At 55.7% G+C, this 25,020-nt stretch overlaps 8 protein-coding genes across 8 annotated transcripts; 4 read left to right on the top strand and 4 right to left on the bottom strand.

Moving 5' to 3' along the window:
* Positions 1-261: 261 nt before the first annotated feature.
* IWZ02DRAFT_501523 (Sec23-binding domain of Sec16-domain-containing protein) lies at positions 262-7,468 on the bottom strand. The gene is made up of 3 exons (XM_066770278.1): positions 1,426-7,468; positions 358-1,357; positions 262-300 (listed from the first exon to the last, which is right to left on the bottom strand). The coding sequence occupies exons 1-2, from the start codon at positions 7,145-7,147 to the stop codon at positions 729-731; spliced, it is 6,351 nt and encodes a 2,116-aa protein (XP_066619939.1). The 5' UTR covers positions 7,148-7,468; the 3' UTR covers positions 262-300; positions 358-728.
* A 63-nt stretch (positions 7,469-7,531) lies between these two features.
* On the top strand, positions 7,532-11,852 carry IWZ02DRAFT_56296 (phospholipid-translocating P-type ATPase-like protein). Its single transcript, XM_066770896.1, has 3 exons — positions 7,532-9,657; positions 9,704-10,651; positions 10,701-11,852. The coding sequence occupies exons 1-3, from the start codon at positions 7,716-7,718 to the stop codon at positions 11,732-11,734; spliced, it is 3,924 nt and encodes a 1,307-aa protein (XP_066619938.1). The 5' UTR covers positions 7,532-7,715; the 3' UTR covers positions 11,735-11,852.
* Positions 11,853-12,060: 208 nt separating this feature from the next.
* Positions 12,061-12,715, top strand: IWZ02DRAFT_459019 (uncharacterized protein; the record flags this gene model as incomplete). Its single annotated transcript, XM_066768055.1, has 1 exon — positions 12,061-12,715. A coding segment is annotated over exon 1 (272 nt), but the record flags the coding sequence as incomplete, so codon positions are not given.
* An 828-nt stretch (positions 12,716-13,543) lies between these two features.
* On the bottom strand, positions 13,544-14,473 carry IWZ02DRAFT_56229 (uncharacterized protein). The gene has a single exon (XM_066770895.1). It carries the CDS (start codon positions 14,355-14,357, stop codon positions 13,770-13,772), a length of 588 nt encoding a protein of 195 aa, XP_066619936.1. The 5' UTR covers positions 14,358-14,473; the 3' UTR covers positions 13,544-13,769.
* Positions 14,474-16,219: 1,746 nt separating this feature from the next.
* IWZ02DRAFT_459014 (ubiquinol-cytochrome-c reductase complex subunit-domain-containing protein) lies at positions 16,220-17,344 on the top strand. Its single transcript, XM_066768054.1, has 3 exons — positions 16,220-16,393; positions 16,658-16,710; positions 16,769-17,344. The coding sequence occupies exons 1-3, from the start codon at positions 16,391-16,393 to the stop codon at positions 16,977-16,979; spliced, it is 267 nt and encodes an 88-aa protein (XP_066619935.1). The 5' UTR covers positions 16,220-16,390; the 3' UTR covers positions 16,980-17,344.
* IWZ02DRAFT_459008 (proteasome subunit alpha type-5) lies at positions 17,345-18,559 on the bottom strand. The gene is made up of 5 exons (XM_066768053.1): positions 18,393-18,559; positions 18,318-18,330; positions 18,185-18,263; positions 17,779-18,122; positions 17,345-17,718 (listed from the first exon to the last, which is right to left on the bottom strand). The coding sequence occupies exons 1-5, from the start codon at positions 18,415-18,417 to the stop codon at positions 17,442-17,444; spliced, it is 738 nt and encodes a 245-aa protein (XP_066619934.1). The 5' UTR covers positions 18,418-18,559; the 3' UTR covers positions 17,345-17,441.
* A 389-nt stretch (positions 18,560-18,948) lies between these two features.
* On the bottom strand, positions 18,949-22,025 carry IWZ02DRAFT_471227 (carnitine acetyl transferase-like protein; the record flags this gene model as incomplete). Its single annotated transcript, XM_066768853.1, has 3 exons — positions 18,949-19,088; positions 19,594-21,564; positions 21,617-22,025. The coding sequence occupies 3 exons, from the start codon at positions 22,023-22,025 to the stop codon at positions 18,949-18,951; spliced, it is 2,520 nt and encodes an 839-aa protein (XP_066619933.1).
* A 982-nt stretch (positions 22,026-23,007) lies between these two features.
* IWZ02DRAFT_471226 (P-loop containing nucleoside triphosphate hydrolase protein) lies at positions 23,008-24,515 on the top strand (the record flags this gene model as incomplete). The annotated part of the gene is made up of 3 exons (XM_066768852.1): positions 23,008-23,387; positions 23,444-24,417; positions 24,478-24,515. The coding sequence occupies 3 exons, from the start codon at positions 23,008-23,010 to the stop codon at positions 24,513-24,515; spliced, it is 1,392 nt and encodes a 463-aa protein (XP_066619932.1).
* Positions 24,516-25,020: the final 505 nt, after the last annotated feature.

The raw sequence follows: 25,020 nt of genomic DNA, 5'->3' as shown, positions 1-25,020 counted from the left end.
AGCCAAAAATGCGGCCGGACATGACGATTTATATGCCAGGGCACCGCAGGTAGATCAGCTAAGGTTAGGAAGACAGTTGCCGATGGCGCAGGTGCATCTGGAGAGTCGCACAAGGCCGCGATAAGAAGACGGGGGGAGCCACTTTTACAGGAACCGGTCCGGCTCGCCAGATGGCGCTACGACTCGAAAGGAACCTGCTTTGTGCGGTCCAGAATCCTCTCAACGGCTGAATGTTTTGCAAGAGAAATGACTCTAGTATCCAGGCCATCTCGTCTGCGTCATCGAATCCCGAAGAGAACACTTGAAAAACGTAAGCTTCCAGTCGCAGGGGAACTCATCTCGAAGAAGCAATCTCACTAGCATGCCACAGTCGCAGATCGCCACTTCATAGATTGGGCACCTTGTGTGTCGGTAGCTGTCATGTACCATCTGGCCAAGCTTTTGCTAAGCTTTTTGATCTTGATGGAATGCATGCATGGGCCTCTCAACCTACATGCATCGCGTTCCTGCAGTGCTTGCTCCTGCAGTAGTCGTCTCGAATCCATGAAACTGTCTCGCCGGGAAAACGGTCGACTAATTCAACTGTCTATGATACAAAAGCAGACATGCATTATTTATACAGAAATCCCATGGCAAAGTGCTCTGCCGGCACATGCTCCCATCTTGTCATCATTTCACCACACCAAGAAGAACCAACTACGAAGCCAAAGAACCTCGACTTAAATTCCTCATTTGGCCATCACGTCGACATACCTGCCAGCTTTGCCCTTCTTCCTGGCTGCGGCGCCCTTCCTGGGCGCTGGAACCCCCAGCAAGTCGTCGATGCTACTAGCATTCGACATGCTGGTCGGCGGACGACTTGGAGGGCCCCCAAGGCCGGGAGTGCCTGGCGCGGTGCCTGAGGCGCTGGGCGGAATGCCTGGAACAGGCGGTGCTGGGCTACCAGTACGCGAACCTGCGTTTGAAGGCCCACCCATGGGTGGTGGCATACTAGTACTGCGTTGCCCCATTCCGGGATTAGGTGACGCTCCAGCAGACGCAGAACCGCCCATTGCAGGTGGCGGCGGTGTAGGTGCACCCTTTGGCGGTCCACCACCGAGGTTCATGGCGCTCGCTGCGCTGCGCAGACCAGCGCCAGGTGGTCCGGCACGCGGAGGTGGCGGTGTGCCAGCAGGTTTGGCTGCTTGATCCGCAGGATTGGCCTTTTTGTTGACCCATTTCTTGAGGTCCGTGTCGTAATAGAATGAATTCTCCTCGCCCAGTTTGGCGCGAATCGGCTTTGGAGAATCGTCAGTCTTCTTGCTGAACCAGCCACCAAGCCAGGAACCTGACTTCTTCGACGACGGGCCCTTTTGAGCTGTGGTTTGAACGGTTAACAACATCTTTTTGACAAGGATACCAGCCATTGTGAATTTGAATGCTTACCATCGGCTTCAGCGGCCTTGCGGAAAGCCTCGTCGGCTTGTCTGTCCGCCTCGGCCTTCTGCTGCGCTTTGAGAGCTGCTGCACGACGCTCGAGCTCGTCGTCGTCGTCGTCGTCATCCATGAACGACTTTTTCTTTGGCTGGCTGTCTTTCTCCGGCTCAGGGTCAGGCTCATACGGCTGATAGGAAGGCGGTTCGTAAGAACTAGTGGGGGGCTCGTAGGATGTCGAGGGAGGTTCATACGAAGCTGAAGGTGGCTCGTAAGGATTGGCTTGGGGTTGGCTCGACGTGAGTGGTGGACCAAAGTCACCGCCACTTGTGGGATGGCCGTTGCTGGTGGAAAGATTCTCCTCGCTCGGCCCAGCGGCCAATGGCTGGTATCCAGCGAAGGCAGGAACCGTTGTGGGCGTGTAGGGGCTCCCAAGAGGATTTGGTGAGGTTTGGCCTGAAACGGCCCCACTGGGTGCATACGGTGTTTGCTGCTTCGGCATTTGCGGCTGATAATGCATGGTTGATGGGTTGTAGGAAGAAGTAGGCGTCTCTTGATGGGTAAACAATGCGTCCATGGGCATTTCCGGCCTCCTTTCGGATTCTATAGACTGCCTGGTCGGTGCATAGGGAGATTGAGACGGGGCGTATCGAGAACGCGGCTCCTCAGACGATCCCCGGGGTGCATAAGGACTCGCTGACGGAGCATATCTCGACCCTGCAATGGCAGTGGATGGCGCAAGCGAGGCTCCTCCAGCAGGCATGGAGCCATAGACGTCAGCCACGGAGGGTGACCTGCTGACAGACGGGGTATCTCCCGCGACCTTTGCGAACGGGCTGGCGTCCGGCCCGGATCCGTTGGACTCCGCGTCGTCATCCCCAGCAACGAACCGATTGAAACTCGAGAACAGGCTACCTGTTACTTTGCCCATGGAAGGCTTGGAGATCCAAGAGGAGGAACCGTCTTTTGGAGCCTCAGACAAGCGCTTTATCAGATCCTCGAGCTCTGAGATGAGTGCAACATTGTAGTAGGGAGAAATGCGGGTCGTTGCTTTCATGGAGGCAGAAATCGCCTCGCAATAGGCCTGGGCTTCATTCTTGTAGCCATACTCAGCCAACGCGAGAGCATGAATCAATTTGAACGCCTGAAGGTGCGGGATGGCCGGTGGTGCTGCTGGAGCCGAAAGGGTGACGGCAAACTCGAAAATTTCAGTCAACAGAATTGGCTCAATGTCTCGTCCCAACTCGAAGCGCTGGTTGATATGGTCTGCGCCGAGTAGCACGATGTGCGCGCTGGCGTCATCGGCTCCTCCAAAGATCAATGATGACCGAGCGAAGAGGTAGCAAATATGGGCAGCTTCCACTCTTCCATAGCCTGCCAGCAGCTTGCCAAGTGCTAGCAGAGCTTGAGTGTCTCCATCACTTCGGTTGCTGACAACAAGGAGAAGAGTCTCCCGCCATCTGTCGAGACCATCGAGGACATTCGTATTCGCTCCGGAGCGGTCAGTTTTGCTGACCATTTGAAAGCCTGCTCTGGCAGAAGCTGGAACGAGTTCATCGATACTTTCTTCCCAGTTGCCCGCAAATATTTCATACACTGCCGCGAGGGACAGGTTGTTGCCGGCCACCTGGCGCACTTCCTGGCGGACGAATTCTTGAACCACCTGCTTCCAAATGTCCTTGTTCAAGGTGGAAGCAATCAGCATCGCATGCCCCCAGAGGCGCTTGTCGGCCGCATCCCACGCAGCCTTTTCGCGATCGCCTTTGTAAAGGTGGTTGCGAATGATGCTGATCGACTGGGGATCGATTGGCTCACCCGCGACCGCTGAACCTGTCTTTGCGGCTGATCCCATGAGATCCACCGGACTTGACAATTCAGGTTCAGCCTCTTGCGCTTCAGAAGAAAGAACCTTTCGAACCGCTTGAGTCACAGCCTCGGAGCCCTCGAGACGGCCATCATGCTCAACAAATATCTCGAGAATCTTCCAGAGCAAAATCTTCTCCTCGAATCTGACTCTGATATCTGAAGGCAGCTCTCCGTTGAAGACCTTGCTTTTGTAGTCCTTGTCCATAGTGTCGATCCCTTGCTTGAGCCAACTGACGATTTCCTTTTTCTTGCCCTTGGCCTTAAGAGGGCCAGGGAACTTGGCAATTGAGTCCCACAGTGGGCAAATATCATTGGCCTTCTGAACGCGAATCTCTCCTGCAGTGCACTTGACCATTGGCATGGTACCACCAGTACCATACCGAGGAATAGCCTTCGGAAAACTCTTCAGAACAGTGCCACCAAGTCCCCACTTGAAAATAGGAGCGCCCTTCCATCTTTCCAACTGGTCCTCAGCTGTCTGGTCGACCGGCTTGATATAGCTTAGGTCTCGAGAGAATGTCCGCCGGCGGCGCTGCTGTGCTGCCGTCGTTGATGTGTTTACTGCGCTAGGTGCCGTGTAACTTGGTGTGGCAGTAGCGTAATTCGGTGTGGATGAGATTGGCGAGGCTACACCATTTGTTGAGGCCGGTCGGTCAATCTGATTAGTCTGAAGCTTCGGTCCTTTCATTGTTGCACCTGGTGATTGTGAATGCGCACGACGGACAGGCGGCATACTGGAAGTCTGGCCAGGAGACATGACAGGAGGCTGATGTGGAGCATAATTGCTGTTGGTTCTTTGGGGCGGTGAAGTGACCGGAGAAGTCACAAAGGGAGGTGGAGTTCCCGATTTTCTCTCTTGATCTGGGACTTCCCGCACCTGCTCAAGACTGAGCCTCGGAAATCCTCCCAATTGGTCTTCCAAAGGCGTGCCGATGGACCCACTGCGACTTCCAGCCGATGGCGGCCTCTGGTTCTGCTCCAAGTGGGGCATGCTGTGATAGGCCAAAGGACTGGAGGTTCTAGGTGCAAACGGAAGAGCCGCCGCCTTGGGTGGGCCAACAGGCTCAGCGCTGTAGCGGTTTGGAGCAGCCGAGGGTGCTGAGGTGGGTGCTGAGGTGGGTGCTGAAGCGGGCACCGGGGAGTATTTCGATGGTGGCGCAGCCGCTGCTGGGGCAGGCGAATAACGGTTGTTAGCCGGGGCTGAAGCAACAGGTGGCGTTGGCGAGTAGCGACTCGCAGCAACCGGAACTTGCGGCGCCAGAGGAGGAGGTTTTTGGTTTGAGTCTCCAAGATCAGGAAAGGGATTAAGGCGCTCAGGGGGTTGCAATTGAGTAGCAGCAGGAGGCGCGTACTGCTTAGACGGCGGTCTTTGAATTTGGCTCGGAGGGGGAGGAGTGAAAGTTTGAGACGTAGCCGACACTTGTCTCTGCAGTTGTGGAGGATTCGAGACCGAGGGGCCATAGATCTGGGACGTCTGACGAGAGGGAGGAGCCGGTGGAAACGATGGAGGGGGTGGTGTAGGTGTGACCACCTGGGGAGTATATCTTCCAGATGGGCGCGGCTTCGACACTGCTGGCAACTCCTCGAAAAAGTCTCCAGTGCTTGGCTTGGAACTGAGTGATGGGCGTGGAGCAGCTTGACTTGAGCCAGGGAATGTCGACATCTGAGGCGACTGGCCGGAAAGAGGGGGCGAGGCGCTTGCTGTAGTCATGTTCGAGGGTGGAGGCTGTTGGCCCGTGGATGATGTGTTGGAGTAAACACTTGACGATCTGGGCGGCGGAGCTTTTGGTTGGCCAGCAGGTGCTGATGGAGCATAGACCACGCGCTTCCTGGGTGCTGCTGGCTTTGCAAGATCTTCGGGGAGATCATATGGCGAGGAGTAGCCTCCCTTGGCTTTGTCTGCAAAACTCTGGGCTGAACTGGGCATCTGAGGCCGTTGTGGAGGATTGGGCTGATTATGATAGGACCCATATGGCGTTGCCTGTGGTCCGGGAACCAAAGGTTGGGTAACGTTCGTGTAGCTTGAGGCCGTGGGAGCGTAGGGGTTCGCAGTCGGCTGAGGAGGTAGAGACGGCGAGTACTTCGTCGTCACTCCTGCGGCGCCAGAAATGCTTCCATTTTGAGTACTTCCACCTTCTGGTTGCGGAATAGGATCTTCCAAGAACCCTTCATCGTCGTCCAAGAAAAAAGCCGAAGGATCTGTCGTGCCGGTTTCCTCCAAATCATCATCGGCGAGTGCTTCAGCCCACAGGTCGCTGAGATCTTTCTCTGCCTTTGGTTCCTGTTGCGTTTCATTGCTTTCTGCTTGCTCTTCGTTACCTGCTTCGTGCCCCTTGTTGTCTCGTGTAGAAGTATCAGCTCCATCGAAACCGAGATCATGATCATCTGCAGTTCCCCAATCTAGGCCTGGCAATTCTTCGGGTGCTGCTTCCTGTGATGCTGACGCATGGTGCGTGTCGTTGGGATTTGCACTCATATCAAAATCCGCGTCAAGAAAACTTCCCCAGTCAAGCTGAGTCTGACTGGATCCCGACATAGGGTTGGGGACTTCGGTCTGCTGAAAGTGCCGACCAGTGCTCTCCTGGGATGCGGCTTGCAGCGCAGAGCCAAGATCTTCTCCTGCGACATTTCCCCAGTCCAGAGCAGATTCAGGAAAGGAAATTGCTGAGTCTGAAGTCTCGCCAAGCAGCGGCGTAGCCTCGCTCGGTTCCTGCACTGAGGGCGGCGGTATTTGCTGTGTTCCAATAGGAAAGCTTTCATCTTCAAGACCGCCCCAATCTACGTTGGGTGCTTCTAGACCCGAATTTTGCGTTGCCGTTGGCTCGTCTTTGGGCTGATGTTGATTGGCATGTTGAGACACTTCACTATCAAACCCTTCGCCGCCAGTTTTTGCCCAGTCCAAATGAGCCTCGCCATTAACATCGGCGCTCTTCTCTCCGCTTCCAGCTGTTGTTTGGTCCGCAACTCCATCAAACAATGCCGATGGCGCCTCTGCCTTGCCTGAAGATATGGCATGCGGGGAGTCATCCACATCTGTCTTCTCGACATTCTCGGGCTGAGATGCCGCACTGTTGTCATGACCGACTCCAAGATCGAAGTCGGCGTCGGAATTCCCCCATTTCAACGTGCCAGCCTCGGGTGTTAAGGCCAAGGGTGCGGCAGCGCTTTCCTGGACAGCTTCCTCGAGGGTAGTGGTTTCACCCTGATGCTCGTAGTGCTGGTCTTGTGGTTGATCCGCCGTCGTCTCCACGTCAGGGTTTGTCTGATGCAGTGCCTCTGTGTTTATCCTGTCAATGTCGGGTTGCTCGTGCTCAATCTCAGGAGTTGGTTGCGAGTCCTGGGCGACCACTGGCGTCGAACCTGCAAAATCAGACTCGTGTTGGGGCGATGACGTTTGTTCCAAGGCCGTGGCTACGTTGGAGTCGTCGGCGGATAAACTGGCAAGTTGTTGAGCAGAATGCGAGAGGTCTTCGTCCATTGGGTCTGGCAATGACTCTTGCGGCTGAGCCTGAGGAGTAGCAGCGCCCTCTGGTACTGGCGTCGTTGCATCTAACCTCTCCGCCACCAATTGTTCCACTTCGGCGTGATTTCTCTGAGCAAAAAAGTCGTCATCCTCTTCGACGTGAAACCGGGGTCCGTCGTTTAAAGGGTGGCAATCCTCCGAGGTTCGAGGGGCCGTCTCAACCGCCTCGTCGTCCACGATTGTACTCGGGTCCATGTCGTCCTTGGTCGCGTCCATGGGAGAGTCGGTGGAAGAAACGTGGGAGGTGGAGAGAGGCGCAGGGGCGCCCTCGCTATCAGGGCGCAGAGCCGGGTGCCAGGATGCGCTTTGGCTCTGATCGTCGCCAGATGGTCGGAATGCGTCCATCGTGTGGAATTATTGTGTAGCGCGTGGGAAAGCTACATGCGACGACTCCACAGCTCGTCAATAACAGTGTCCAGTGTAGAGCGGAGACGCGGAGCGGCGGCCGAGGATGCACGGAGCCTTCTTCGACGACGAGGAGCTGCTGGGGCGGAAGCACCGACGTGGCGATTCTACGGGTACGAGAAGAGAAAAAGCATGCAGATTCAACGAAAGCTGGAGGGAGCGGATGCGACAAAAGGGCCCGAGCAGGCAGCGCACATGGTGCAATGTCGAAGTTCAAAGAGCAGCAAGGCCAGCTGAGGTCAGGTAGGTCAAGTAGGTACGTGGTCGGTGTTAGCCGCAGCTACCTCCGCGCCTTCTTGGCCGTCACCAGCTAGAGGCACCATCTGTCCCTTGTCCTTACATACATAGTCGACATCGTCTTGACGTGCACCTTTGACGCGGCCGCGCTCCACCACCGGATCCCTCTGCGCTGATATACTCCCTCTTTCGCCCTTCGACTCTCGCTTTCACCGCCTCTGCCTGCCGCTCTCCGACCATCCGCCGCGCTCCCACCGCCAGATGAAGCAGCATGCCCTCCTCACACGAATACCACCGGCCGCATGCTCCGGACTCACCCGTCGATGACAGCGATTCTGACCTTGAACTTCTGGACCCTATAGAATCCTCGCAGTCTCCGCCGCCGCGCAGCTCCCGCGACGAGCGCCGACCACTCCATGAGCTGGGAGCGCGTATACCTTTGCGAAATCTGCGGATAGGTCGTTTGCGAGGCCAGCCAAGTTCGCGCAACCAGGACCCGGATGCTGAGTCTTTGCGTGGCCTGATGAATGACGAGCAAGACCACAACAGACATTCAGCCTCGGGCAGCGTTGGTAGTTTTGGCACGGTTGGCGAAGATGACGCGCCCTTGCTGCCAAACGGCTCTGGCAGCAGAAGAGCAAAACCGCAAAGCCGGATGGCTCGAATAGGCTCACATATAAGACTCCCAAGCTTCCTATCTGGCGAAAGACCTCTCACACCTCCCGAGGAGCCGGCCGATCCCGCTGAGACTGACGACCATGACTCTGCCTCGAATCGAACAATAGCCGTTGGTCAAGCCCAATCCTCACGATTTCCTGCGAACAGCGTTTCCAACGCCAAATATACCCCCTGGAGCTTTTTGCCTCGGACCCTGTACAATGAATTCTCCTACTTCATGAATCTGTACTTTTTACTCGTTGCGCTTTCCCAGGTCATACCAGCACTACGGATCGGCTACCTGTCCACATATATTGCACCTTTGGCGTTTGTTATGAGCATCACTTTGGGAAAAGAAGCGATTGATGATATCCACCGGAGGCGCAGAGACGCCGAGGCCAACTCGGAAAGCTATACAGTTTTGCGGTTCGATGACCCAAGCGCTGGGTCCGGCTCTTCAAAAGGAACTAGTCAACGCTCAGGATTGCTCAAGAAGGGAAGAAGAATAAGAAGCACAGTATCGGGTGGGAGCCGCCGGATATCCGATATTGAGGAGGAAGAGGAAAACGTGGATGGTGCCGACCGGCCAACAGCTTCCGTCTCTGAGGCGGTAAAGCCGTCCAAGGATTTGAAGGTTGGAGACGTGTTGAAGCTGAGTAAGGACCAAAGAATACCTGCTGATGTGATCATCATCTCCACCTACGTCAGTGACAATGCTGTCAAGAAGCATGACGCTCCAGAGCTTCCATCAAATCAGCAAGAGAATCTGATTGAGACGGAGTCAACAGATGGCGGTGATCATGAAGCCACGGTTTCGCAAAAGAGCAAGTCGGCATCGAACAGCAATTCTTCCGGTGAGGCCTTTATCCGAACTGATCAGCTTGACGGCGAGACGGATTGGAAGCTCCGTCTCGCATCGCCCCTGACGCAGACTTTGGACCTTTCCGAGTTTACTCGTCTTCGAGTGACTGCCGGCAAACCCGACAAGAAAGTCCATGACTTTATCGGAACCGTGGAATTGTTGCCAAAGCCGAGACATGGCTACGATCCCCCTGAAGATGGACCCTCTACATCTGAAGAGACGAAATCGGCGCCTTTGAATATTGACAACACAGCCTGGGCCAACACGGTCCTGGCTTCCAGCTCGACTGTTCTCGGTGTTGTCATATACACCGGCCCACAAACCCGCGCGGCCATGTCTACATCACCATCTAGGTCTAAGACCGGCCTTTTGGAGATTGAAATCAACTCTTTGACCAAGATTCTTTGCTTCCTTACCCTTGCCCTATCATTTGTTTTGGTCGCATTCGAGGGATTTGAATCCCACAAAGGCAGACCGTGGTATGTATCGGTCATGCGCTTTCTTATCTTGTTCTCGACTATCGTGCCAATCTCCCTTCGTGTTAACCTCGACATGGGCAAATCGGTATATGCGTGGTTCATAGAAAGGGATCAGGATATCCCAGGAACTGTGGTGCGGACAAGTACCATTCCAGAAGATCTGGGTCGCATCGAGTATCTGCTGAGCGACAAAACGGGAACCTTGACGCAAAATGGTAGGTGCACCTGACGAGATTCAATCTCATAAGCTAACAGACACAGAAATGGAGATGAAGAAGATTCACGTCGGAACAGTCTCTTACGCAAACGAGGCTATGGATGAGGTCTCCACCTACGTCAACCAGGCTTTTTCATCTTCCGCTGAGGGGTCTGAGGGGTCGGCGCTCGTGACACCATCCTCGGCGTACACTGCGCCAGCTACCACGGCCACAAGAACCCGCAGAGAGATTGGATTTCGCGTGCGAGACGTCGTCTTGGCTCTCGCACTTTGCCACAACGTCACGCCAACTACAGAGGAAGTGAACGGCGAAGTGGTTACCACTTATCAGGCATCGTCTCCCGATGAAATTGCTATAGTCAGGTGGACCGAACTCATTGGCCTACGGCTCCTCCAGCGTGACCGCCACAGCATCACCCTCCAGTCCGTCGAGTCTGGCAAAACGGTCGTCCGAGTGCAGATTCTCAACATTTTCCCATTTACGTCCGAGGGCAAGCGCATGGGAATTGTCGTCAGATTTTTTCAGGGCAGTGACAGCAACCCCGTTGACAACGGGGAAATTTGGTTCTATCAAAAAGGAGCTGATACCGTGATGACTTCAATCGTCGCCGCCAACGACTGGTTGGACGAGGAGACTGCGAACATGGCAAGAGAGGGCCTTCGTACTCTGGTGGTCGGGCGGAAGAAGCTCTCCCCGCAGCAGTACAATGACTTCACTCAGCGGTATCACGAGGCGTCAGTCTCCCTCCATGGACGTGACGGAGCGATGGCAAACGTGGTCAAGAACTTTCTCGAGCACGACCTGGAGCTGCTTGGCGTCACTGGAGTTGAAGACAAGCTTCAGCGTGACGTGAAGCCCTCGTTGGAGTTGCTTCGAAACGCTGGCGTCAAGATTTGGATGTTGACGGGAGACAAGGTTGAGACGGCTCGTTGTGTTGCAGTCAGCTCCAAGCTCGTCGCCAGGGGTCAATATGTGCACACCATTGCAAAGCGCAAGTCTATCTGCCGTTGCCGATGAAAAGGATACTAACGACTGGCCAGTTAAACGCAAAGATCTCGCCAACGACTCGCTCGACTTTCTCCGCGGCAAGCCCGACGCCTGTCTCTTGATAGATGGCGAATCTCTTGCCTTGATGCTCACTCACTATCGCCAGGCCTTCGTTTCCGTTGCAGTCAATCTTCCCGCAGTTGTGGCATGTCGTTGCTCGCCAACGCAAAAGGCCGACGTTGCTAAATTGATTCGGTCCTTTACCAAAAAGCGCATCTGCTGCATTGGTGACGGTGGCAACGATGTCTCCATGATCCAAGCAGCCGACGTTGGTGTGGGAATTGTGGGCAAAGAAGGACGACAGGCCTCGCTCGCGGCCGACTTTTCGATTGAGCAATTCTGCTTTTTGACAAAGCTCCTCGTGTGGCACGGCCGCAACAGCTACAAGCGGTCTGCCAAATTGGCGCAGTTCGTCATTCACCGAGGCCTCATCATCTCCGTCTGCCAGACCATCTACAGCATCGCGAGCAAATTCGAACCGATAGCGCTTTATCGCGACTGGCTGCTCGTCGGCTACGCAACGCTCTACACGATGATGCCCGTCTTCAGCCTGGTGCTTGACCGCGACGTCGACGAGTCGCTTGCAAACCTGTACCCAGAGCTGTACAAGGAGCTCACGACGGGCCGCTCGCTATCGTACCGCACCTTCTTCATCTGGGTGCTCGTGTCCATCTACCAGGGCTCCATGATTCAAGGCCTCTCTCAGATCCTCGTTGGCCTCGACGACTTCTCCAAAATGGTCGCCGTGTCGTTCACAGCGCTCGTGCTCAACGAACTCGCCATGGTTGCTGCCGAAATCACCACCTGGCATCCCGTCATGATTTTCTCCATTCTCGGTACCGCTGCTATTTATATTGGTAGCGTCCCCTTTTTGGGCGATTACTTCGATCTCAAATACATGGTCAGTCCGGGGTACCTATGGCGTGCTGTTGTGGTTCTGGCAATTGCCCTGGTCCCGCCGTATGCGGGCAAGCTGCTGGGCCGCACGTTGAGGCCTCCGAGTTACAGAAAGGTGCAGGCGGTGTAGGTGGAGATAGGGCGTAATTGATGAAATGGCGGTGATCGTAGTGGACGAGTTGAGGCGTCTCGTGGCTGCATCAAGCAACCATCATGATGGACAAAGAAAGGGGGTCAGAGGAGCGATTCAATGATGAGTCTTGAGCTCAATATCTTTTCTTCCCGCCGCTTTTTCTCACTTGCATGATTGGTATCTTCGTATTTCTCAGGCTTGGCGTTTTCACGAACCCTTCTTCTCAAAGCGTATGTATGTACATAGGGTATTCGGAAGCAACTCGAATGACCTCGAATTCATAGACTGGATTGACTGTCCGGCTACCTCCTGGTTCCTCACATTGCTCGCACCAAACCAACTGACGCACCACCAGCCATCTTCGTCGTTGCCTACAATTCACCATACCGCACCTCACATCATCGGATTCTTACATCGCGACTCTCCTCCGTCCGAGCCGCTCGCTGCCCCGCCAGCTCTCAGACACACGGGGCACACCATGCCTGCTTGCACGCATCTTCTCGCGCTTTCGATACTCTGTCTGCTTGTCGATTCGCTTCCGCCGCGTGTGGGAAATGCCGCTGTGCACCGTGTTGCTGGCTGGCAGTGTGCGTACCCTGTTGTCCTGTCCTATCCTGTCCTGTCTTTTCCCGTCCTCCTCTGCTTTTACTTTATCTGCCTGCCTTGCTACGTCATGGAGTAATGCCCAGCTGTATGTCCTTCACAAGATTTCCAATCGCTCACTCGTTCTCCCATCCATTCATCCGCCTATCCATCATTTCCATCCACACATCCCTCCGTTCTCCCTTCCAGTAGACCAAACCGAACCGACCCAAACCGAACCTAGCTGAGCTGAGCCAAGCTGAGCCAAGCCGATCGCACGATGAACGCGCTGACACTTGCGAGCTCGTTTACTGGCCCGTCGGTGCCGGGAAAGCGTTCCTGCGATAAGCATGCATGTTGGTGTCGAGTCAGTTGGATTGTGCTGTAGCGACCGGGGTAGGTGGACGGGCGGGCGGGCGAGCGGGCGGGCGGTGCTGCCCCTCCCCCACTATCTGTCTGCGTGGGTGGGCAGAGACAAATACCCAACGCTGTGCCAAGACGTCGCTTGGATGGTGGAGGAGGGGGAGGGAGGGGAGGGGAGGACAGAATGAGGAGTGCTTATTTGCTTGTTGATTTCGTTCGTCATCTGCGTGGATTAGTGTGGGAAGGTGAGTAACTATGGGTGGGTGTGTTGTGTGATGTACCACGTATCAAGCAAAGACCTTGGGCAGTACCAGGTGTCAGAGGAGAAAAGAAGTGGTGTGCGAGCGAGAACGAATGCATTTCTAGATCCAATGACAACACAGAGAGACAAATAATGAAAGAGAGAGATGAGAGATTTGAGACCAAAGGCGACATCAGAAGGAGGTCTGCATGTATGTATGATAATTGATCGCTTCGGTTCCGCCAGACCAACTAGCCGTCGATTGCGCCGCCCTAACCTGCCCGTCCAGTCGCCAGACCAACCAAACCAGTCCCAAATAAACGCCAGACCGTTCTCGTTTGAATTTCATGTCGGAGATTTGCCCCGTCCGTGGGTCCAGTGTCAGTTCTTGTAATGTTCGCAAAAGAAAAGATCGTTGCATGATTCCGACTTTGACTCCCGATGAAAGGCACGCGATAAAGCAATGGGAGAGTGGTGAGAGGTGGTATATGTGCCCGTCTCGAGACTTCTTTCTTCCCTGCTTGCCTGTCTGTCTCTAGCTGGCTGCTGTGATTGACGTCTCGTTCCCGCCGTCGCCGATGCTGTTGTTGATGGTGGAGGTGCCGTCCCAGCCAGTCAGCCAGCCCAGCCAGCCCCGTTGATTGTACCCGTCCGTCCGTCGGTCCGCAAAACGCCGTGTAAATGCCGCAAAGAGCCGGAAAAGGACAAAGGTGAATGGGAGAATATGTAGACGCTACATGTTCCAAATCCGCCCTCCCTCTTCAAGTTGGGGAACAAAAGTACTTTTAGGTAGGATGGCTAGCCGTCTCCCGAAGATTATATTTCTCTCGAACCGTCCGTCGGCGCTCACAAGCTGAGGCGATCCAGACTCAGCCTGTCGCTGCTCCTGATCCGGCGCACCATGCCCAGTTTGTAGAACCGCTCCTCTCCGTCGGCTGTGCGGCCGCCGATGAACCACTTCTCCATGGCGCTGCTGCCGGCGCCGCTCGCGCCGCTGCCCCCGCTGCTGCCTGTCCTTTCCCGGAAGCCGCCGTCCGAGGAGCTGTCGGAACCGCGGCGGTGCCGGGACGAGGCGCCGGGGATGGGGAAGCCAGGTGGTGAGGAAGGCGAGGTTGGCCCGTTGGGCGAGCCCGGAGTCTTGTCCCAGTACGAGGCGTGGGGGCGGTGCGTCGGTTGGAAGGGCGTTTGGCTGTGCGATGTCGTCGTTGCTTCTCGGACCGCGGCGGTGGTTGATGTCTTGGAGGTTGCTGTCGGGCGGGCGTCTTGGTGGTGAGTCGAAGGGGTGTTTGCGGGCGCGGAAGAGGCCGTTGTCGAGTATGACTGGTGTGGCTTGTTGCCGCTTTGTGAGGGAGGGGGCGACACTGGGTGCTGAAACGTCGACTGCGCGCGAAAGGCGGCGAGGAAGTTTGAGAGGAATGGACGATTTGTCGTCATGGCGAAGGTTGGTGTTGATGCGTGTGACGATAAAGGAGAAAAATGTCCGGCGTAGTGGCCGGTAGGAGGGCGCTAAAATAGCTGCAATGAGGCGGGAGACGAAGGTGAGCTGAAGAGTTTGTACGACGGGAGTGTCAAGCTGAAGGAGGGCAGGGCTGGCGTGGAATAAGGCGGTAGCTCGGCGTCTTTTGCGTCACAGCGGTTGCGGTCGACGATGGCCGTTAGGATCGAGTCATGGGTTGTACTGTATTTGAGGTGAAGGGTCGACGAGGATCGGAGCCGGCGAGGGTCGGCAGAAGTCGGGGTTTCGGTTTGTGCGGATAGAGCAGGCCTGCACGTCTTGTCGCTGTCCGAGCTGCGGTGGTGTTGAGCGAAGAGCGACGGGTATGTCGGATGGACGGGGGAATGGTATCGATGTGGATGCGCGATTTGCGGGGACTGGAGATGGAGCTGGAGACGTGAGTGGGTTGTTGCAGGCCCGTAGGTACTGTACTGTGCTGGGCCTGGGGTTGCTGCTGACGTCGCAGGGCCACGAAAAAGGGCCGGCTTCCTGGTTGCTTGTGCCGCCCGTCACTGGCTCCTTGTCCGCCAGGATTCGATGTGAGATGGCAGAATCAGCTGAGGTCGCACTCTCCAGACATTTCTGCACCTGCACAACGGCCGAGGCTTGCCGGCGGCTATTGTCCAATTTTCCATCGCTCGACTCCGCTGCGTCGCGGCAATTGTATGCAGCGACGCTGGGCGCCATTGGAATCAGTGCCTGATGGCAGCATGCCAAGCACAGCAGCCATCAATGTACTGCAGCTGTCGAGCCATCGGCCCTACGCCCTCTTCGGATCTGATACGCAAAGTGACGACCATGCCGAGGCATCTCCAAGCAGCGGACAAGCCACCATCATCTAGGCAGTCTTCGCCGCATCGCATCACGAGACGGTCGACTTCTTCATGCGATCCGCTAGACCACATGGTGCTTCCCGTGGCTTGGGTGCGCATGAAAGTGCCCGTGTCAAACTGACAGCGCCATAGACTTCTTCACACAATTCGTACGTACGGCGCAGTCAAGTTCAAGTAACTGGTTTTCGATTTTGTAGTACAACAGTGGACCACTTGTGATTGGCCGAGCCGAGTCCTATAACAGGCACATGGTTCTTGTCGCAAACCTGCTGTCATAAAACAGATTGCCCAACGCTGATGCCGTAAAATGAAAGACGTGACGGGGCGCTGCCGTCGTGCCGTCAACGTGTTCTAATACTAAACCCACATATTAGCAAGGTGGTCTTGAGTGAGCGGGAAGCAATCATCTGTATATCAAGACGCTCTTTCAGAAGGAACAATTGGATTAGGTAGTTTTATCCGCACAGATTGACTCGGAGTGAGCTGAGTAGTGTATCATCACAAGAGACCATAGGCAAGGGAACATGAGGTGTGGATGAAGAAACGCTTACCTATGCGATGCGAGCAGAAGACGTTCCGATTGCCGTCCAGCCAAGGAGGCATCGAAACTTCTTCTGCAATGCGAATACCGCCTTTGCATGGCGGGTCATGGCAGCTCCCAATCGCTCATCCCAGCTCTTGAGCGTGTCCGCCTCTCAGCGGTCAGAATCGTCGAACTCAACAACAATGGCATGCAGAGCTACTCTAGTAGCCAAGTCTGCTCACCATTGCAGCGAGTGCGCCAATGTGTCGACAGCCCGTTTGAAGGACTTGGAATTTTCTCTGGGGTGCAAAGAAGAAAAAGAGGGACGAAACAGTTTTGGGAAAATTGCAGCGAAGAAAAGCGAAGACAGTCAGTCGGTAACTTCGGGCCGCTGATTGGCCGGGCAATTCCGCACCGGCGCTCGGCCGCGCCAGGCCCGGCGGAGGAGAGAGAGAGGCAGACCTGACCTACACCTTCATCATCCATCACCAGAAACGAAACGAAACACCAGCAGCACCTCGTCGCCGCCGCCCACTGCCACATCCACAGCCCACACGGCTCACGCTCCTTCGTGTCACCCACGTCAATCCGTCCTTCTCGGCCCCTGCAATTCAAGATGGTGCGTCGTCGGTCCCTCGTCTTCGTCGTTCTTCTTCCTCCTGCAGGTCCGCCAGCCAGCCAGCCAGCCAGCCAGCCTTAGCTCGTCTGTCGCACGTCACCACCACACTCGGATAGACGGAGACGGAAACGATGTGCATGGCAGTTGGCTGTCTCAGGATTGGCAGAAAAAACCCCCCAACAGTTCACCTCGACCCGCGATTCCAACAATGCACAGCAGCAAGCAAAGCAGAAGAACAAGCCGCGCTAACACCATCCCAAACAGCCTCTTCCTTTCGGTCCCGCATACCGCTCCTACAAGTCGCCGTTTGGCCCTCAGTACGTCCAGTCCAACGACACCACCAATACACAAAACAACCGCTGACCCACACCATAGATACAAGCCGCGCCCGCACATTATGGGCTGGGACGCCGTGGCCTTCAAGCGCTACGGCGTCATGGCCGCCGGCTACGGCGCCGTCGCCGGCATCTTCGCCCTCTTCTTCTTCGCAGAGGTGCCCCGCGTGCGCAACGACATAATGATCAAGGTCCCCGTCCTCGGCGACTACTTTGTCAAGGAGATTCCTCCCGAGGACAACCCCTTCTAATCGACGAGCGAGCGAGCGAGAGCAAAAATCTTCTTTGTGGGCGCTTGCTTGCTGCATAGCGTGGCTGGTTGGCTGGCTTGCTTGTTAGGGGTGAGCTTGCGTGGAGAGTCGAGGAAGAAATGGTTGGAAAGAGGGGAGATGACTTCTGCTGGGACCGGTGCTAGGCTAGCGTCGATAGAGGGAAGCCCTTTTTTCTTCTTCACAAGACGGCTGTAGAGTAAATAGAGCGTCGGGTTGTACCATATACTGGTGAGAGGATGAGAATAGACTTTGCGGCATTCTTCACTCTCCGGTTGCAGACTTTAGAGATTCTACAGAGTGCATATTATTGGCAGCGCTCTTCAAACAAGGCATCTTCACTCCATTGCCCAATTCTGCGGCCCGTCTATGAAGCTAGATTCATTGTTTGCGCCATTATGCTACAGCCATGCCTCGATCCTCGGTGCCTCCCGCTCATCTAGCTCAGTTGGTGGGTAACCGGCCAACAACCTCAGCCATCTCCTCGTCGGTGTAGATCCTGAAGCCCTTCTCCTTGGTCACACTGGCAAGCTGCACATTCTTGGAGTCCAGCTTCTCCTCCATGACCTGCTTCAACGTCTTCAGCACCAGCACCTCGGCCTCGGACAGCGTCAGCGACTTGTGGAACTCGTTCTGGAGCTCCGCCTGCGCTCCCTCCGAGCCGGATCCTATGGCCTTGGCGTCGTATCTGTAGAAAGTGCCCGAGGGCTCCGCGTGGTAGCTGTGCGTGGGGGCGTCAGTTTGGAAAGAGCGGAACCTACGGCTCAGCGTGCCGACTTACAGGCTGGGGCCGTCCTCGTCGTAGCCGGCAATCAACAGCGCGACACCAAACGGCCGACTCATGATACTCTCCTCGCCATCGGCACCCTCGCCGAAACGCAGCGCCAAATCGCAAATGGCCTGGGTGGTGCTCTCGACGCGCAGCGGCTCGGCGTAGTGGAAGGCGTGGTTCTGGCACTCGACGCGGGCGTGCTCAATCATGCTGCGCGCGTCGGCCTGCAGGCCCGACATGGCGCAGCCAATGTGGCGGTCAATCTCGACAATCTTCTCCACGGACGACGTCTCGAGCAGCGTGCTGGTGACGCGCTTCTCCACGCCCAAGATCACGCCGTCGCCCGTTGATACCTATTGTGACGTGCTTGTGTCAGATGGCGCGCTTGCGGTTATCGGATGGTGGGGGGACCAACGCCTATTGCCGTCGACCCGAGCTTGATGGCTTCGAGCGAGTATTCGACTTGGAAGAGACGGCCTTCCGGGGAAAAGGTGCTGGCCTTTTGTCAGCGGTGGCTTCGTTTCGACGGGGGCGGCGTGGCTCCGTACTTGATACCCCGATCTGAGAAAGGGCGAGTTTATTAGCAAGGGCCCTCGAGCTTCGGCATGAGCTATCTAGCCTACCATATTCCGAGCGCGCAATGAACATCTTGGAGGCGTTGTGTGTAGCGAGGTTGGAAAAATGGCAAGTGTAGCCCGCGCTGGAGCTATATCCGGATCGAAAGTTTAAGGGAGAGTCTGGAGCTGGGAGAAAGGAGGCGAGGATGAGCTTGGGTGTTGTTGGATGAGCTTCAGCATGCGTGGTGTTGGAGCTCTAGGCAATGGCACTTGCGTAGATCCGCCAAGACAATGCGGCGCTAGCACCAAATAAGACTAGTGCGGGATTGCCGTTCCATCCTCCAAGCTCTCTCACACACTTCAAGATTGCCAAAGATTGGAAAGCTTTAAATTGGTAGATTTATGGTATGAAAGTCGTGTCCTCGATATGCAATCTTGGGGAGTTTCCAATGACCATGTACGTAGAGAAGTTTCTGCATGTATGCGCGAAACACAACTGTTTCTCTAGCATCCACGACGTTCTTCATTTCCTTCGATCGCTTTGTTGACAATATCGTAACAAGAATCATGTATACAAATCAGCAATCCATGTACAGCAGCCCCACTGCCTCCGCCAACTCGATCAATATTCAGCCAAGGTGAGTCTCCGTCCAATATTTCTCCGGGAAGCCTCCTTCTTGTTCTCATTCGACTGCAGTGCAGCGTCCTGGTCTTGTTTCGCTTTGAGCGCTGCCTGTAGCATGCCGGAGTCGAAGAAACCGTCTGCAAGAGAAGTTCACCGTCAGTTACAGAGCTCTCGGGATGGATATTGTGGCGCGGCAAGGTGAAGATCGATGGTGAAGCGGCCGGGCGGAGCAAGTCTCTAGATGTCTTGTGATGTGGCCTGCCTAGACCAAAGGTGCTTAATGACGCGCCTACTCCTCAAGCGTAGAGAAAATCAAAAGAAAAATGGTTTCATCTATCGTTCTACGTTTGTAGTTTGTGGGTATCGCTGGCATGAGGAAGAAATTCAACGGAAAAGAAAAGGGCTAGGTGAACCAATGGAATGGCCAGGATGAAGCTTTTCAGAGACTGGCAACCAATCAACCTGAACCGACTGTACGTCGAGAGACACTTCAATCTCGCTTAACTGCGTTGAGAGGCGACCTTGGGGGCGTAGGCAGGCCATCGACCAAGATGGTATCTTGAGACTTTTGAACAAGACCACGGCTCGAAATGATGAAGGTGGACAGGGAAGAAAGAGGGGGAAGGAGAGAAGGAGACGCACATCCACCGAGACCCTCGTCATCTGATTCGCCAACAATGCTCTCAGTCAGTGTCGCTGGTGTCAGGCTGCCCTTGGAAGCAGCATCCGACAAGATTGCCCGGCCACGCGACTTGACCCGCGCGTACTGCAGCTTTTCCGGCTGCTCCTCGACTTCTCGGACTCGTGAAACTCCCTTGTTTGCGCTGGTTCCGCGACGCCGTGTTTGACGGAGAAGCTTCCGCATCTCCAGGAAATATGCCTCGATAGCATCGATGAAGCGGGCGGTTTGCCTGTGTTTTGAGGATGCACAGATGGAGACCGAACCATCCTTGATTATGTAGCCGATGCCAAAGCCTTCGCCGCTGGTGGGACCGAAACCAAATTGACGAAGGGAGGGGTTGCCACAGTTGGAAGTGGAGAGGATGGTGTTGTTCAGGCGATCCCAACCAGCGTCAGCGAAGATTGCCGGCATGGGCGGTGGAGTTGTTTGAGCTGGAGGACTCGTCGAGATTGAGGCATCCTCGCTAATCATCGAGTAATTTCCAGGACTTCCATACATTTGGTCGGATCCGACTGGACTGGAGACGGTGCCCGACACACTCGCACCGTCGCTTTGCGCGCCCTCTTCGTCAATCTGCCTCTGCCATATGCAGTAGAGCGCGTAGAGATGCCTGTCCTGGCCTTGAGCTTTGGCACACTCCCTGGTAACTGCAACATGTTTCTCGCATGCTTTCCTGAGGGCTTCGACCTTTTGGGCGGCAGGATTGTCGCCCCAGAATGTTTGCACGAAGTCGACCGACTCTGGAGTCACTGGTCTGATCGCTTCAGTGCGTCCATGAAAGAACATTTTGGTCATTGCAGGCTCGTATCCACATTCCATGCGTCCGTAGAGACCGTAGTATGCAGCCTGAAATGCCATTTGGACATATGCATCGGGGGAGAACCCCATGGTCGTCATGAAGTTCTTGCCGTAGTGCATGAACTCCAGAGTCTGAAACTCATTTTGCTGGATCAAATCCGCAAGCCGAGTCTCGGCAAAGCGCAAGGCGGTACTGAGCTCCGGAACCATATCCCACTCAAGCTTGTGAGGTGTGGTGTTGACATTTCCGAATGTGGTAGGGTCGCGCTTGGAAGGATCCGGACTGCTGGATGCCCACAGACTTGGTGCTTGGCCATTGATCGTGCGAGCGAACCTGAGGATCGTGTCGGTATAAACGTCACTCGCAAAGCGAAGCACAGTATGGCCATCGACGCCAGTGTGCTCAAAATTGATTCCTGCGCTGCCGTTCTTGCAGACAATAATTTGGAGCTTATCATACCACCGGTTGGTGCACGTTCCAACTTGGACGCCCAATTCGACCTTGCTCGTACCGCAAAGCATGTTCATACAAAGGTCGGCACCGGTATGAGGCTCTGTGTAGTCGAGGCATAGGATGAACAGTGCCGAATCCACAATGCTCAGGCAGTCCGAGTTGTTTGAGCCTTCTTCCCGGTGCAGCACTTCTCTGAGGCCAGACCATATTTTGCGGTTCTCGGTTGTAAGGACGCCGAGAGCACCCTTCGCTGCCTCTCGGATAGGAACTTGAGAAGCGTCCTCTACAATGACCTCAAGGTTCAAGGCAATATCCTTCTCGGTCATGATCAGGTCCGAGTTATCGTCGAGGACGTCAAACCAGTAGAACTGACCATGGCAGAGCACCACCACGTGCTTTGCATTCGAGTCTTGGCCAATTTGGCAGCCATTCTCGGTCGGAATCCGAGCAGTACCAAAGAGCCTGGAGTATTGATACATGCAAAGGGGTTGGCCGCGAACCGTGTCAGGTGGCAGTTCCTCCTTCCTCACTGCTCGGACGAAAGACAGTGCGGATATTACCAGTGACGCCGCTCGTGTCAGTTGATTATTTCTGGCTGGAGTCGGGTCATCCTCCAAGAGGAAGAATGGATTGAGGTTCAGGACGACGGGGTTGTCGAAGTTCAGGTAAGAGTCGTACCCTATTGCTGATCAGTGACTACGAACGTCATCTCATGGCGACACCAAACTTACAGAACTGCTCGATGTAGTTGGCTTTGCCTGCCGCATACTTTTTCAACTTTTCCTGAAGATCGGGGCCATCGTTTTTAAGAAATTCCCGTACGGCCGCCCGAGTCTCACGTTGCTCCTTGGGCGATTGGAGAGGCGCCAGCGCCGCGAGATACTTGTTGCAAGTGGACTCCAACTCGGGAATGGGTAACGTAGGAAGCTTGTCTTGAGCCGCAAAGGTGATGCCAGGCTTTGAGTTTGGGTTTTTGGCCACGCCGAGCGGATTTGAGTCGGCTTTTGAGAAGTCATTCAACGCCTTCCTCGCAGCTTCGGCGGACCGTTGGGGAGTGTCATTCGTTGCCGCCATCTTGATGGAGCCGTTGACCAGCGACTCGTTGAGCGAGGTTGGGACGGTAAAAGTTCGAGCTGGCATTTTGAAAAGGATCAGAAGAGTTTAAGCGTGGAGAGGTGAGATGATGGTTGAGATGTTGAGCAACCGCAACGCAGTACGGTAAAGATAGTGACAATCTTGCGAACAATGCAGTGGCATGGAAGCAAGAGCAGAACGATAATAGTGTAAGCGGTGTAAAGGAAGGGGTCAGGGGGTCGGGATGGTCTGCCAGTTATTAAACAAGCGCGGTGATGGACGAAAGGGAATACGCAAGGCAAGCAGCTGTCAACCCCGCCGAGGATACCATGTGAATCTCCACACAGCCAGAACCGAGTGACAGCATTGCGCATACTTGGGCCGATCCGGCCACACGGAAGTGTTCCTCTTCGGACGCAAGACTGACTTACCAGGTACCTGTTGCTCCGTGTTCTGTCCGCTCCGCTCCCGCTTCCGCGCTTGACGCTGAACTCAGTTGCGCGGCAGGTAGCTGCTCTGTCGCACGTATTGGACAGAGGGATTAAAGTTGGAGACGCGGCTGTAGAAAAGTGATACAGCCAGTAGGCTGAACGATAGTCGATGTCCGAGCCCCGGCCGAGTGGAAGAGAGCTGCTTGATCTGACGCCGAGGGCAGACAGGGAGTGCGCGTGGGTAGGGGTTCGTGGTTCTGTCAAGCTGAGCGGACGAGAGGAAGTTCAGAGGGTGGGATATAGTAACAAGGGTCTGATAGGTGACGAACGGGACGGCGCGAATATGAGTCGTGGGAAAAAGGCGCAAAAACGAGGGAATCAAGCAACGACCAACGGCATGAGATCGCAACGCTTACATTTATCAAGACATGTACAAAGAAGTGTGCTTACGGGCGAGCAAGCAGATGGCGCAGCGTGGCGGAGGAGCAGGACGTCTGGAGCCGCGTGGGAACGGATGACTTGGTCCGGCTGGGGTGCAGCAGCACGGATGAAGGGAGCTGCCGAATGACATGCGAGCCCTCCAACGTCACCTCGTCCTTCTTGCTGCCGCCGAGCAGATGACAGACCTCTTGCACATTCTGCCCGACAGTCCTCACTTCTCCCAGGACTTTGCCCACCTGCTGCCCTCGCTCGACCGCCACAAGGTCACCACCGGCGACATCCTCACCCTCGATGCCCTCGACGTCGCCAAGCGGGCCCAGGTCCCCGTCGCCGAGGTCAAGCGCCTCGCTGATGCCATACTGCGCGACCTTCACGCCCAGCTCCATTTGAACGACGCCACGCCTCATGAAGCCAGCCCTACGGCCGAAGCTGACCTGTCACACCGCAGTGGTTTGAAGGAAGAATGGCGGACCATTAGTACTCTGGACGAGGGGCTCGATAGTGAGCTTGGAGGAGGCATACCCGCTGGATACCTTGCAGAAATCACCGGAGAAAGGTTTGCATTCTCCGCATATCACAGACTTCAAACGTACCGCTGACCTGGTTCCAAAGCGGCGCCGGCAAGACACAGTTTCTTCTGACGCTCCTGCTTTCGGTACAACTTGCGCCGCCTCGCGGGCTCTCCCAGTCCGCCGTATACATCTCGACCGAAGCCGCGCTTGCAACAAACCGCCTGCACCAACTCCTCCAAGAACACCCGCTACTCTCGTCCCTCCCAAAATCATCTCGCCCCTCGCTCCAACGCGTTCTCAGCATCCAAACGCCCGACCTCGAATCCCAAGACCACATCCTGCGCTACCAGCTGCCCATCGCCATCACGCGCCACAACGTCGGCCTCATAGTCATCGACTCGATCGCCGCAAACTACCGCGCCGAGTTCGAGCGGCCGGAAGGCACGACCCATGGCCAGCAGCGCACCAGCGGCCTCGCCATGGCGCAGCGCTCCGCGCAGCTCGTGCAGCTGGGCTCGCTGCTGCGCAAGATGGCGCGCACGCACAACGTCGCCATCGTCGTCGCGAACCAGGTAGCCGACCGCTTCACGCCGCCGTCCGCGGCGGCTGCTGCCGCTGCCGCATCTGCCAGCGCCTCAACCTCGCGCACGCCGTCGTGGAATAACAGCCAGCGCACCGAGACGCCGCCTCCGCCGCCCCTCATCCACCCCGCCGCGACTCCGAATGAGGCGCTGACACTCACGCCCGGCCCGCTAACGCTTGACCACCAACAGCGCTGGTTCACTGGCTGGGGTGACACGCGCGCACTGTCGCACGCCCTCAAAACACCCTCGCTCGGCCTCGTCTGGAGCAATCAGATTGCAGCGCGCATCGCGCTGCTGAAGCAGCCCGTGTATGGAGGCGCGGCAGGAGGATGGGTGTCGACGGCTGCGGATGGACGCGAAGACTGGCGGGGCAATGGACGCGAGGTTAGGCGCTGGCGCCGCTGGATGAAGGTTGTGTGGGCGGCGTGGGCACCGCCGAGTGAGGGCAAGGGCATTGAATTTGCAATTGAGGGGAAAGGGCTTGTCAGTCGTGAGGTCGAGGAGGGAGGGCATGCCGCTGGAGCTGGGGAGGAGAGCGGCGTCTCCGCAGGGCAGGCGGTGGGTAACGAACATGAAGGGACTGGGTAAGGTAATGGTGAGCAACATGGGGGAGGCAAAGCAGGAAGAGAAAGCGTCCTTCGGCTTCCAACGCGCGCCGCTCGCCCCAGCAGTCTTCGCCCAACCCCTTGGTCAAACCGAGAGAGAGAGGAAACCATAGAGCTGGGAGAAGGGTTGACATCGACTGCCCAGCAGTTGAAAAAAGATGCAGAGGACAACGACTCACGAAATCAGTAGTATGTCATGACAAAACAAACAAGTCAAAAATCAGTTAATGCTCCATCTATTCCATCGAACAGTCTGCGCACCAACACCACTTTTCCTATTCCGCTCTTGAACGCAAAATGCACCATCGCAATACTAGTCCACCACGATGCTCATCTCTCTCAATTCCTCCCCTTCTTCTCTTTTTTTAATTCCCAACTCCTCGCAATCCATGCCCACCGTGTCCGGTCCCGCCGTCCGCCCTTCCGTTCAGAGATTGACTTGAAGAAACCGCATTTTGCACCAGACGCCAGTACCCGCACCGCTCCTC

Source organism: Phyllosticta citriasiana, assembly GCF_038021145.1.
Source record: "Phyllosticta citriasiana strain CBS 120426 chromosome Unknown IWZ02scaffold_12, whole genome shotgun sequence".
Classification (NCBI taxonomy): Eukaryota; Fungi; Ascomycota; class Dothideomycetes; order Botryosphaeriales; family Phyllostictaceae; genus Phyllosticta; species Phyllosticta citriasiana.
The sequence above is the reverse complement of the archived record's forward strand: the minus strand, read 5'-3'. Positions and strand labels throughout refer to the sequence as shown.

Bases quoted from the DNA above. Each gene is read 5' to 3' on its own strand.
- IWZ02DRAFT_501523 (XM_066770278.1), bottom strand. From the start codon at position 7,147: ATGGACGCATTCCGACCATCTGGCGACGATCAGAGCCAAAGCGCATCC. The intron at 1,358-1,425 runs GTAAGCATTCAA...TTCAAACCACAG, and splicing joins CAAGGCCGCTGAAGCCGATG to CTCAAAAGGGCCCGTCGTCG.
- IWZ02DRAFT_56296 (XM_066770896.1), top strand. From the start codon at position 7,716: ATGCCCTCCTCACACGAATACCACCGGCCGCATGCTCCGGACTCACCC. The intron at 9,658-9,703 runs GTAGGTGCACCT...TAACAGACACAG, and splicing joins GGGAACCTTGACGCAAAATG to AAATGGAGATGAAGAAGATT. The intron at 10,652-10,700 runs GCAAGTCTATCT...ACGACTGGCCAG, and splicing joins TGTGCACACCATTGCAAAGC to TTAAACGCAAAGATCTCGCC.
- IWZ02DRAFT_56229 (XM_066770895.1), bottom strand. From the start codon at position 14,357: ATGACGACAAATCGTCCATTCCTCTCAAACTTCCTCGCCGCCTTTCGC.
- IWZ02DRAFT_459014 (XM_066768054.1), top strand. The intron at 16,711-16,768 runs GTACGTCCAGTC...CCCACACCATAG, and splicing joins AAGTCGCCGTTTGGCCCTCA to ATACAAGCCGCGCCCGCACA.
- IWZ02DRAFT_459008 (XM_066768053.1), bottom strand. From the start codon at position 18,417: ATGTTCATTGCGCGCTCGGAATATG. The intron at 18,123-18,184 runs GTTGGTCCCCCC...ACGTCACAATAG, and splicing joins TCGGGTCGACGGCAATAGGC to GTATCAACGGGCGACGGCGT. The intron at 17,719-17,778 runs GTAAGTCGGCAC...CCCCACGCACAG, and splicing joins GACGAGGACGGCCCCAGCCT to CTACCACGCGGAGCCCTCGG.